General features: G+C 37.5%; 1 protein-coding gene across 1 annotated transcript in view; it reads right to left on the reverse strand.

The window, feature by feature from the left end:
* Positions 1-13493, reverse strand: part of LOC143908631 (adhesion G protein-coupled receptor E3) — a 74312-nt gene that overhangs the window by 6951 nt on the left and 53868 nt on the right. Inside the window, exons 5-8 of the mRNA XM_077426376.1 lie at positions 5509-5768; positions 2320-2421; positions 1785-1971; positions 103-189 (exon numbers count right to left, since the gene is read on the reverse strand). Of these exons, the coding sequence (XP_077282502.1) occupies positions 103-189; positions 1785-1971; positions 2320-2421; positions 5509-5768 (636 nt within the window). The remainder of the gene's footprint in view (positions 1-102; positions 190-1784; positions 1972-2319; positions 2422-5508; positions 5769-13493) is intronic.

A 13493-nucleotide genomic window follows, 5' to 3' on the forward strand; every position in this document is an offset into this window, starting at 1 on the left:
TACACCATAAGTGAAGAAAAGCAGCAGGCAATCGGAGTATCAAGGAGAGGGATTTAATCAAAGTTGGGACAAACGAAACTTTCTCTCAGCGAGGGCTTGTACCTGATGGTCTTGTTGTTTGTGCGATTTTCTGGCATAGACTTTCAGGACCCTGCAGTTACACGCGACGGAGAGTGCCACCGCCGATCCCTGTGTAATAGAATCGTCATGTGTAATATGATAACAAGTTAGATAAAGCTATACCATTGAACACACCAAAGAAGCATGGCTAACTTAAGTCATCTTTAAAAAAAAAAAATAGTAGAAGAGCTTGAAATCTATACATTTAGAGAAATTAAAAAGTATCTGTTCGAAATTCTTGTCCCTACTAATGACGAAAGAAATTCAAGAAGTTTGTGATTTCTTAAAACAGTAAATCTTTCTATTACGTTATTACATGTATACATATATGTATTTATAACAGAAAGATTTATACTTTAAGAAATCATAAACGTCCTGAAGTCTCGAGTGCCACTGGAAAGAGGGAAAGATAAGAAACGAGGAGCCAAGAGGAAGAAAAAAATGTACAGAATATTAAAAATATAATTCAAATAAGTGCTTAATTACTGATTGATTTTTAAAATAAAAAACTCGAGAGATTTTTACTTAAAAAATCGCAACTGTCTCAAATTCTCGATGCGATAAAAAGTAGAAACCGAGGAAGGAACGGAAGAAAAGACGAACACGACAAGATGAAGGCGTGCAATTGGGCGCAGACCGAGTAAAGTGAAGTAAGAAGGGAGATCGGCACGTCTTCTATCCTTTCGAGATTCGTTGATCGCGAAAAGCTCTTCCGCTACATGAAGAACACTCGACTCGGCAAACTCAGCTCGCGGGAAGAAATATGGAGGCGCGCTATATACGTGTAGGAAGAAAAAGAAAGAGAAAAGCACGCTGTGTGAAAAGCCGTTTACGCTTGACGCGAGATCGAACGCGTCAGGGACGGAAAGTTCCTCGAGGAACTTGCCGGAAAAGGACGAGGGAAAAAGATTCCGCGCGTTTCCGCGTTTGCCCTTTTCGCCTCTTTATGCGCGGCGCGACGCTGAGCGTCGCGTCGTCGAGGACTCGACCGAGATCTCTCAATGTATAGAAAATGAAGTCGGTGTGATATCGGCGCCATCGTCAGCGAATACCGAACCGCATGATAATTGGCATATTTGCATTTACAAGAAATCAAATTAAATTTTAAATTTAGTTTGAGATAAATTGTGATCGAACGACGGGAAGAGAATGTGGCCTGAATAATGGTCCGAATAGTGGTTCACGTGCGACGGTCCGCGCGCACATAATAGTGCCGAATATAATGGCTCGAATAATAATATAATCTGCCCAACGATTTCAAAAATAGTCCATAAAAATATGTAATTTTCAAAAATATATATATAATACTTGGTTCATAAATTTTTTGAATTTAAAAAAATCAGACACGCGATGAAATACGATGTCACTTGCGGGGAGCTAATGATTTCTCATGTTTCAACGTCAGGCTCTAACGCGCGCTCGTATATACCGTATACTCGCAGTCGTATACTGCGATAATCCATCGAAATTGCGTCGGAAATATTGCGCTCGTATATGGTACATCGTTAGGAAAGGAGAACTGGGAGAGAAATGGCATCTCGGTGAATCTTCCGCCTCCAAGACTCTTTTTATGCACCGCATATCTCGCTTATGTATTATACCTGATGCGAAATGGTCCGTGTGTGTGTGCTTTTTTGCACCCCGCATATCTTTGCTCTACATACCTGGAGGGAATGGCCCGTGCAGAAAACCGCCCATAGAAAAGGAATTTTCCAGACCCTGGACGCCACCCCGCAACCGGCCACCAGACCGACGATCAGACTGACCTTCAGGAAGAGCATTAGCTGCAACGCCCGCCTCCTCTTCATCTTCTCGCGTTGTTTTATCTCGAGCTGCATGCTGCACGTGTACCTGCATGTATACGAGCGCGACTTACGCGACGTGTGACGTAATCCATGACCGAGAAAAGGGGGGGGCGTACGCGAAACTTTCGGGCCGCGATAGTTCGGAAAAGCAAAGTTTGAAATTACAAGAATGAAAATGTATGAGTCACCCTAAAAGTAACAAACTGTATACAATCCGCGAGTTTTACGCGTAAAAAAAAAACGTATTCGGAGCCCGTAATTAATTACAACGGAAATGTTAGAAATACATTATACGCACGTTATATTGCATTTTCAGTTATTAAATTAATATTAGATCTTAATATTGGATCGTAATAAAAGGATATCCTGACACGATTGTAATAAAAAGATGTACCTTGACACGATTGCAGCCTTGACGAGGTAGTAACCGGAAATTAATAGTAGCAGGACGACCGGTAAACCATACGCGTAAACTGTCGCCGTGGCTCCCAGAAACCTAAAATTAATAAAAGTAAAGAAAAATTAAATATCCGTAAATAAAAAAGATATCTAATACGGAGCTTATTTTTATAAACACGCGTATTCACATTGATTTAATTAATTATATAACAATTTCTATGATAAATGCACACGAAAAAATGTAGGTACACCAAATAAAGTGCTTGAAAAATATAGCGCAGCTAAAAAATTGCTCATCGCATAAAAATTCAATTCGGCGTTGCAATTCTTACGAAACGGGAGAAACGTGAGGAAAGATGACGGAAATATTTATCAACTCTCGTTTATTAAGTCTCACCCTATAAATCGCATTCATCAGGAACACGCGGAAGAAGTATCCAAAATCTCGTCGTTTTCTTCAGCGAGCGTACAGATTGGGTCAAAGAGCGAGTGTCTACAAAACGCGCGATTTCATCGGGAAGCACTTCGGCGATATCGAACACCTATTTTCGGCACTCGCCTACTTTGCACATGTCGGCAGTTCGATTTTTATACATGTCGCATCGAAAGAAATATTTTTCGCCGTTTATTTTCCCCGATTGCAACTCGGATATTCACAAGCAGACGAAACGAGACTGCGAAAACGCCTCCCTCGAGAACTTCCGAATTGAAATCATTGTAAAGAACATAAAATTTAAATACAAAATAAAATCGACAGGATTATTACTCATGCATAACAATGTGCATAATTATAAGAATAAAAGAAATATACAGAGTGCAAACAACTTAAAACTTGAAAATTCAAGTCATTTCTAACCATTTTTAGTTCGAAATTTTATGGCACGAAACTACATTGAAATACTGATATTTTCTACTTCGCAAGATTTTAATTCTAGCTTTATCTTTTTTAAAATTTTTTATCTTTTTTTAATGCTCACAACTGCAGTGGAATTTTTACGTTGAATATTGGAATTATTACGAGTACCCATTATTGATTTCGTTACAGTTACGTCAACTTCACCTTCTTCTCGGAAAACCCCGAGAGATTAAAAGCCACATTAGATCTTTAATACCTACGTCAACAATCTTGAATTATGACGAAGAAAAGAGGAAAAATACGCGAATTAATCTTGAAAGTTGAACGCGCCCACGCGAACGAATTTTTGAGGAAGAAAATTATTTTCACGGTATCTCAGGCTTGCACAATATAGACAATAGAAATTTTAATACACAATACATATTATCATTAATTAATATTAAACACATGTTAATTAATTTTAAAGAAATTTAATATCTTAATCTCCTATTTCTTCTTAAAAATGTTTAATATTCAAAATTAATACTGTCACGCGTATAATTGCTTTGCAAAAGCAAGCAAAAGAAAAATCTCTTCATTTTTTAATTATATTTTAATAATATATTTCATGTTGTGTAAAGCAAATAATAAGCAGCTTGGAATATATTATTTTGCCACAGGGGTATAAAGAAAAATATCGCATATCTACCTAATACCAATGATACACGATATACATGCTCTTATCGAATACCTTGCTTTGAAAAATAGCAAGAATCTCGTTCTGGCACGGTATTCCGGTTCGCCGTCGGGCAAATCTGATTTAACGAAAATTGGTCGTTCGACGTTTCGCTGTGGGACAGAGGCAGGTAGAAAGAAAAAGAAAGAAGAGAAAGAGAGAAAGAGAGAGAGAGATGGGATACGGTGGGCGGAAGAATCTGAAAATAAATAAATGATCTGTGCGCTGTACACACGCGCAACATTCCTCCGGAGGACGTTTCCGACGAACCGCGACGTTTCCGCTCATCCCCCGTCTAATATCTCGACGAGTTCGAGCGTGGAAAAAGAACTCCGTTCGCTCTTCCGCCGGAGGATTCTTTGCGGCTTGAGGAAAACCGAGCCCCCATCATCGTTACCGCGCGCGCGCGCTGCCGTGTCGTTTCCGCCTATACCCCTTCGCTGGCAACCCCCGGCGAATAAAGTGGGTCGCAGCAGCGGAACGCGAGCACGACGGAATGCGCATATTAGGAACAGAGAGCTGCATTAACTCACGCGCTCACGAAGAGAGACGCAAATGCCTGGCAATTTTCGCGGTGCGGTAGGTTTTAGCCGACGGGGAAAACGATTTTCTCCCAACCCGAGGAACAGATGGAACAAACTGACAAATCACTCTGCAAATCGCGTAGATAAATATAAAATGTAACTGTTAACAAGACTTTTTTTTTTATTTTGCCTAGTTAAAAATGAGAGTTATCGCGGTTAAAATAATATAAAGTTAAATCATAATAGATGTATTGTTCTTTGCGCCGGATAAATGAAATATTAAAATAATATTGGGTGTTATGATAAAATCTTTTGTTTCAATATTTTTTACATTTTTATTTACTTCACAACCGATTTTCGGTTTGTTTTACGTGCTTCACAGATTGTATATTGTATTTTTTGAGGGAAGAATATACACTATTTATTCTATTGTTAAATAGAATCCGTGATTCTTGAATAGAACCGAAAATAAATATTGTGAGATCCGCACAAACCTAGTCATACTAGAATATAAAATTTATCCTATTGTTAAATAGAATCCGTGATTCTTGAATCGAACTGAAAATAAACGTTGTGAGATCCGCGGAAACCTAGTCAGACATGTAAAATGTGAACAAGAGAATAAAAGCAAAATGATTTAAAAGATTCAGGACGAGCCTCTCTCACTTCGTATAAAAATGGAAGAGAAGCAAATGAGCCGTGTCAAGAAGTTTCAGGCCAGCGAATAAATAAAAATAAAAATAAAAAGGGAGTAATGCAGAAGTTCAAGCTAATAATTTAATTAAAAAGGAGATTCATGCAAAAATGGAATATATTTAACATTAAAAGTTAATAAGTCTTTTTTTTAAGATCTTGAAATCATACAAAAAATTATTTCATTATAAAAACTTTAAGAATAATTAATTATTCGATTATATTACAATCTCGTATATCAGTTTTCTTGTTATCTTTCCTTATTTTTATATTGTACTTAATTTGTACAACAAATTAAACGTTCTATTATATTATAAATATAATAGAAAACAAATCTCGGATTATATAACAAGATATATTCAGTCAACAGCTTTTCAACAACAACTGAAATCTTACCAGCAGTTGAAGGGAGTGAGATCAACGACGTCCCAGAAATCGTGGCTTTCGCGGTTCTGCAAGAGAGTAGCCAGGGCGAGACTGATCAACGGCGTGCCCCAGGCGAACAGGCTGTACTTTATGTACGTCGGTGGGTCGTCCCGGCGCGGCAGCGACGCCACGGTGGCGTACAGGTGGTGGCACATCGCCGCCAACCAGCAAACCACCGACACCCGGAGATACTGCAGACTCAGACCGAGCGAAATGCAGAGCTCCGAATCCTGAAATCAAACGGTGAACACTGTGTTTGATTGTCCGCACAAATCTCCGGAATTATCTCCGTAATAAAAGTCAACGTTCCCCGTGACGCAAACGGAGACCTTCAATGGCTCGTAATAACCCAGAACTTTATTGAAGTTATAATTTTAGAAAGAAAGAAAGAGTGATTTAGAAAGAAAATCTGCAATTTGTTTGCGATTGAGGCAACGCAATTAATATCTTTGTATGTGTGTTTGAGATATGATATTATACTCGTTTAAAAACGAAATTAATTCTGGATTATCATCATCAGAAAATGCGATTCTAATACAAATATCACAACGCGTGTATAGACATAAACGAATTATAACACAGGAAACATTTCAAGACTGAGAAAATAATAAGAAGTCAATATTCTTACTTCTTTTTTTTTGTTAAGTAATACACACAATGACGAAAAATGTAAAAAATTTTTATTTTTAAGTAAAAGCAAAAATGAGAAAAATATAAGATTGATTCTGATAATTTTTCACATTGTGAAAATGCAAAAATTAAAGTACCTAGATCATTATTCTTAATAAATGAAAAATATAAATATGAAGAAAATAAATCTGTACGCATCGAACGGTGAATGGCGTAAGATATTCGTTCCTTCTCATTTGATTTGTGGGTTATATAGTGGGCCATGAATTTCGTACATACACGAATGGAATCGCCCGGTTATATTTTTTTCCAGCGCGGATAAACGTCACCGTCAATTTGCCCTATAATGAACGGCGAATATGAGTAATTCGGGATAGTAGCCTAAACGCATGGCTCGCGACTACGGATATATATAGCCGGCGAATTATTCACGTTGAAAATTCCCACAATGCCGGTCAATATATCCCGCGCAATATCACGAAATAATCGATTACCAACGTTAACAAACACCACGTTGACTCGCTAATTTTATAACAGGCCCGTATTGGGTAAATAGCGTGTCATTAATATTATTGTGTATTAATGATGTATGAAAGTCCTTAATTCTCTCGTTGTACCTTCGCGGCCGAAATAATTTGCCGCAACAAACATATAACATGCACACACCATGAAATTCGGTTCAAAATAAACTTCCATCCATGTACCGCGTAATCAGTTTAGCATTGTTGTAATCCGGAATATCGCAACCAATTTGAACGCTCGATAATTATACAACTGTTATCCCGCGATAGTTCAGGTCAAAGCGCGGGCCTATTTCAGGAATCGAAATAATTGAAGCATGAAATAGAATTTCTCGAAATAGAATTTATCGTTTAAGGTAAAGGGTGTAAAATTAGATGGAATCAGAAATTTGAAACTTTAATCACCCTAGGTGTGCGATTTTAGGATGATCTTCTCGATAAATATTGAAACTTAAATTTGTGGTAATTTTCCTACATAAACTTAAAATCTAATAATTGTCCCATTTAAGATATGTATTCCAGAATAAACGGTTTAGTTTATCCGCGATAGATTATGGTCCCACGTTAAATGAACTGACACAAGCTTCTTCAAAATTTCAGTATACAATATGTACATGAATACTGAAATATTGAAAAAGCTTGTACACGTAGTCGCGGTGTTCACCTTTGTCAAATCATGCAACTACGTGAGCGATTTACTGCAACGTGCAACGCGACGTTGAAAGAGAAGCCGTTGCGGACTTTCTCGTAGTAAACGATACCACACCCGTTGCATGTTGCACACACACACACACATACGATACTTCTCTCGTCGATGCACGGTCGCAACAATCGCACGGAGGGATATATATGTGCTCGCGCATCGAAACGAAAGCGGAAATAAATTGTAGGGCGCGCGCGTGGCTGCCTTTCTGGAATTCGCAGCTCACGCCGGGATACAAAGGGTCGGTCTGCAAAGCGAAATTGCATCGAGCGAACCAACCGGGTTACGTCAGAGGACAGATTTTACATGGACATATGTCTTGAAATGATATCCATCTACGGGCGATTCTTGCGCACCATTAAATCCTACGTCCGACGTCCCATTTTCATCTTATCTAGTCGGGCCGTTGAATAACATTTTAGAATGGCAGCTCAACTCATACATATCTGCGATTTATTAATCGCTCGATATTCGATTGTTATTCTATCCGAGAGTCCCGTTTCCAACATCCAGATAAAAAATATTTTCTACGTGCGAATATAAAATTCAATATAAATTTCATTTCTCTCTGCATATGCACGAACGATTGAATTGTGAGCAAAATCCAATTATAAAATTAGTACTTCCGGCAAAATACCGCGGCGAAGTAATATAACAGTTTATCTTTCGCTTTCTTGGGTCTCGATATTACGAGAACTCTCTCTTCGGGAATTTCGTTATAACGCGAATTCGCGGCATACACGAAACTCACCGCGATGTAAAGTTTCAAGTTATTTCTCCGAGTTGTCGGGCAACATTCTTATCCGACCGAATTTTCGCTTCAGAATTCAATAAACCCTCGTGCCAGTCCTCGAGGATTATTCCGCTATGGATACGATTCTGCCGGTAGTTTCGGCACACATTTCGGTACGTATGCAACCGCATGTTATTGTTGCAATTTAATTTGACTCAATAATATCACCAAGTCTCGCGGCACGACGAATCGTTCTTGCAACAATGCGCGCCACGCTGAAATGAATTCTCGCACACGTAATGAAACAACATTCGTCGCACCCGAGAATTGTGTTATTGTTGCCGGCGTGAAACATCGACGAACTAGAGTTCGTTCGGTGTGGTTGCAGCTGTGAGATTGTCGGAAATGTCGCTGGAAATAATTTTCGAAATGTCGACCAGCGCGCGCGATTCCAGAAGCTGTAGTAGTCCGCCACCGCGAAGTGAAGAAACCTATTTTTAGTCGGACCGATAATATACCTGGCCTCGCTGACTGTCGCGGATAGAAATAACGTTTTATTGCGGATGTCGGGAACGGTAACTAACGCGGGCCTCCAGATTCTGTTAATGAGGTTAACGACGAGAACAAGCTTAAATTTCAGACCGGCAGCGATATCGGGTTAAATCAGAGACACGACTGCAACAACGGCGGTGTAACTCGAGCATATGGAGGCATGCCACGTTCACATGGAACACATTAGGTATTGCAAAATATCACTTTCTCAAAAAAATTTCGTGCGTATGGCATAGAAGTTTTTATAAAAAATAAAAATTGTTTATTCTGTATAAGATAAAAATATTTTTGTGAAAAAATGTTACCTCGGGCAAAATTTTGCCCTGTAATTTTACTCTACCTAAAATTTTCCGTTGTAACTTTTCTTTCAGTTATCTATTAATAGTAAATCAATCATAATAGTTAACAATTATTATATACATATGTCTTTGCAATTTAAGTCATTATATTAAATGCCAAGTAAATTAATGGAGAAATGATACATTTTGTTAAAAGTTTCGAGAATTGATGTTATTCTGAGAATCATGGATGCAGATTTTGAAACATGCTGAACTTTTCAAAACGTGATGAAATAGCAATACCACTTTTCTTATTTTTCTTATTTTGCAATGTCACGATCAGTATTCTATTTGTACCTCCAACTAAAAAATCATCCTTTTCTCTTTTCAAATCACCGTCGCTTTCGACGAGTTCGTGTATATCCGTTAAAATCGAGATAGACTGGACCAGTCTATTGAAGTCCTTAATTGATCGAACAAAGTATTTCAGATAAACTTTTAAAAAAAAAGTCAAACAGTGGACGAGAAATCCTTTGGAGAATTCTGAATTATTCGAAGCTACGTCACACGCGCGACAGTAAAAGAAGCGGCCGAAAGACGCGCGAAAGTACAACTTGGTCGCCTTTCAGTACGTGAGTAAGCTCTGGATTATCCCCGTGTCTAAGAGCCACGTAGGATGTTGGACGACGAGATTTGATCCCGTCATCAACGAAAATCGATTTCTCTTTGAGGTGACTTTTCAGAGAGAGTTGCCTATGGGATATCAACTAAACGCGCTGCATTCGCGTGTCAGATATATTTTACCGCATTGTTATATTTTGTATTTTACCGTTTTTACTACAAATATTATTCTGTTATTAAATACATTTGTATTATTTATCATTAAATACATATTGCAAAATGTAACAAAACTTTCGATTAAAATTCTAAAAATAAGTGTTATTTCTAAAATTAATACATGCACAAATTTTGTTATTAATTTACTATTTAAAAAACAATAGCTATTATATATTTCTTTTTACTATTTATATTCCTGACAAATAATTTGTGAGATCCATTTCGCCTTTAATCGTTTATAAGTCAAAAGCCATGCTTCGATACTTTTATTTAGGAAAAATTCGCGGAAAATTGGTCAAACGATTCATATAAATCCAAGAAATGGTGATCGTTTTATTTAGTATGGAATTACCGTGAGATTTTAACGGACACATTCCCGCGAGTACCGTTTTGCTGTTTCGTCGTAACCGTAATTGGCAAAGTTTTTATTTCTCTTTGGTACGAGTCATCCATTTATTAAAAACTGGTAAAACGATATTACCGCCCGTATTTCCAAATCCCCTAATTCCTCCGTTTAAAATTGGACACAAGCGTAGTATAGCTTATGGCATTTCTCATTGATGCAAAAATATTGGAAATGGTATTACGGACAATTTTTGCGAACATATATAAAAGATGATCGCAGCACTTATCATCAACTAAATAATAACTACTAATTCAAGTAAATAATAAAAAATAATTTAATTTTCTCTCATGCATTTTTCGTACAATGCGTTACTCATTCATTCAACAAAAAGTTAGAAAAAATAAAATAAAAAGTAAATACAATAAAAACCTATATGAAAGCGTGAAGATTACAAAATAATGAAGAATTTATAAGAGCTGTTCAGGATTTAGAAAAATGTATGTAGCCCGATTTTCATCCTCTCTCGATCTCGCTAAAAGAAAAAAAACGATAGAGCTTTCAACTGATCTCATGGCTGCGTAAGAAAATAAATTACTATCTCTGGATCTTCAATTTCGCGTATTCGCAGAATACGCAGATGAAATACGGATAAAGGAAAGATGCAGTCCTTTCCACGTGAGGACTTTTCATCACACGACGATCTCAATCTCGAGGGGACGGATCAGACAGATATATGCGCGATCGATTTAAGCCGTGTCTCTTCCGACGGGGATTACAGCGAAGTTAATATCGGAAATGTATAAGCCGCCTTGCAAAGCGAGCGTCGTGCACGCGAGAATCGGGTACGCGATTTTTATCGGCGGATAGAAAGCTCTACTTTTATCTACGTTTTAACAGCTGGATTATTTCACAGAAAGAGAGTATTTTGTGTTTCCATATAAAATAACGGTTGTCATAAAACTTTGCTAAAAATTTTTCAAAAGATTTCACCACGTCCTGGTGAACACAGAAGCACCGCTGCTATTATGTAGATAATCTAAATAAATAACGATTTGAATAGCGGCACATTAAAATAAAATAATTTATGTTTCTGAAAAAAATATAAACTCTCAATTTTTTAGTTTTCAACTTTTAATTGACAAATTTAAACTCTCAGCTCGCGATTCTATGATCGTTACTTCTAAGAAAAACAATATAAAAGCCTGATGATAACTTTATATATAGTAACAAAAAATGGAGCTCCCACTCTTTATACGTTATATTTAAGAAGAAGGGAAAAAATATATTTTTAATATCTCAATTTACAAAAAAAATCAGTTTCTAATTTAGAAAAAGATATGCATATAAAAAGGTATCTCTAAATTTTCGTCTTTTTATTCGTTCTATTTTAATTTATTTCATTTTGTGCGTATGAGTACTTATAAGACTATGTATCATTTTCTTGGCTCAAATTGCATCAATCGATACAAATACGAGAATCATCGAGTTACGAAGATAGCTACCAAAACGAGCTCTCATCTATTATACACGTTTATCTGAAGGCCATTAGGGAACATAGCGCAAAAACAGGGGGATTTCTTCTTTGTCCCGTAACACAAAAACCGCAAAACGTTTCACCCTCTTTTTATCTTTCCCTCCATTTTCTTGTCTCCCTTACGCAAAATGCTTCAATAATACACGCATTTCACGTACGAAAAGCGACCGGCTGTTTTCCTTCGCACCAGTATCACGTTTTCGCGGTGGGCTTGTTAAAAAGAATTTTGCGACGGACGAAACGCGTTCCTCTCGAGAATTTATATCGATAAACCAACAATTTGAAAAACAAACTGTCCTCGTGTTAGTAACTAAAAAAATGGAATCTATACAAAAGCTATTTAAAAACAATTCTAAATTATTTAGTAACGACGCAAAAGCTATTTAATATAACATACAATTTATTATAAATCACTGCGTTATAAATCATTGCATTGCATTGCAACATAGAACTCTTTTATCATAAAAATATTGTTTGCATCGTTTAATAAATGCATAATAACTCTGTCGGATGGTTAATTGTGCATCGTGCTATTCAACATCCCTTGTTTTTCACTACACGCGTTGCTCTTTTCGTCGAGGAATTCTTCGCTCATCCTCAGGGGGCTGCAAATTACCGTATTACAGCGCTCGCAGTATTTGCGCCCGAAACAAATTAGTTTTTCCTCTACTGCACTATCCCTCGTCGGCAAAGTCTGTGCATATACGTGTGTGTTTAATAAGAATTAACGGTTTTGCTTGGACTAAAGGATGCCAGATAGCAAGAAGAGTTTCGAATATAAATTGGCCTGGCAGACTTTCGTTTAACAACTCCTCTAAATGAAAGCGACCGAAAATCTAATCTTTCACATCATATTTTCTTTTTCACGGAGAATTTCTAAGAAATCCTTGGGTAATGTAACACGCTCGATTAAAAAAACATGCCGTTAGCTTCTCTATAGAAGAAAATAATAATTCAGCCATTTTATTTAATGAAGGAGGAAAAGTAAATGTATTCAAGGGTATGCTGAAGAATTTTTTCATTCTTGAAAAGACCTTCCGGTCCAATATCGGACTTCGGAGACAACGATGGTGTACCGTTAGCTTTTCGATAAAAAAAAAAAAGGAAGGAGAAGGCGCGCAATCCGACGTATAACTGTGATTTATGCGCGAATAAAAATCGGCGCGCGAATATAAAACGACGCGACGGCGAGAGATTAATGAGATCTCCGAGACTGACGATTTTTCTACATCGATGTCGCCGTCACCGGTTATTAAGTTCGCTCGCGCGATCATAAATAATTTTCCGATCCCGGAGATTACGCGGGTCCACGTCGTAATTCATTATACCGCCGGGATACGGGAATTTACTTGACGGTAGTTACTCGCGGAAGCGAGTACACGCGGTAAGAAACGTCGCAAAAACACCCCCGGACGAACGAGAGAGCGCGCGTCGCCCTCCGACACGCTTGATTTAACCATCCGGGTTCCAATTTTGCTTCTACACCTACGAACGACCTCGTTACATCCGAAAAACTTGCGATCAAAAAATTGGAATCTACGATAACGTTCTCCTCGGAAATTGAAAAAAAATGCGTCGTATTAGCTCTCTCTTAACTACAAGAACTTTTTCTATTCTACAAAGGGGTAATTTCACTTCTTTCTTCGGACAGATATCGTTAGAGAAAAAACATTCTGCTTGTAACGCGAAATTAAAGAATCCTACTGCGGAGAGAGAAACTTTTCCTATATAAAATTCTCTTCAGTTATATTAAAGTATTAAATAGAAATAGTTTGAAAACAGGTTTTTGCATAGACAAGGATTTTTTCACAAAAACAACAT

This window comes from Temnothorax americanus, unplaced genomic scaffold, assembly GCF_048541705.1.
Source record: "Temnothorax americanus isolate GAGA-0224 unplaced genomic scaffold, ASM4854170v1 Scaffold11, whole genome shotgun sequence".
In the NCBI taxonomy this organism is placed as follows: domain Eukaryota; kingdom Metazoa; phylum Arthropoda; class Insecta; order Hymenoptera; family Formicidae; genus Temnothorax; species Temnothorax americanus.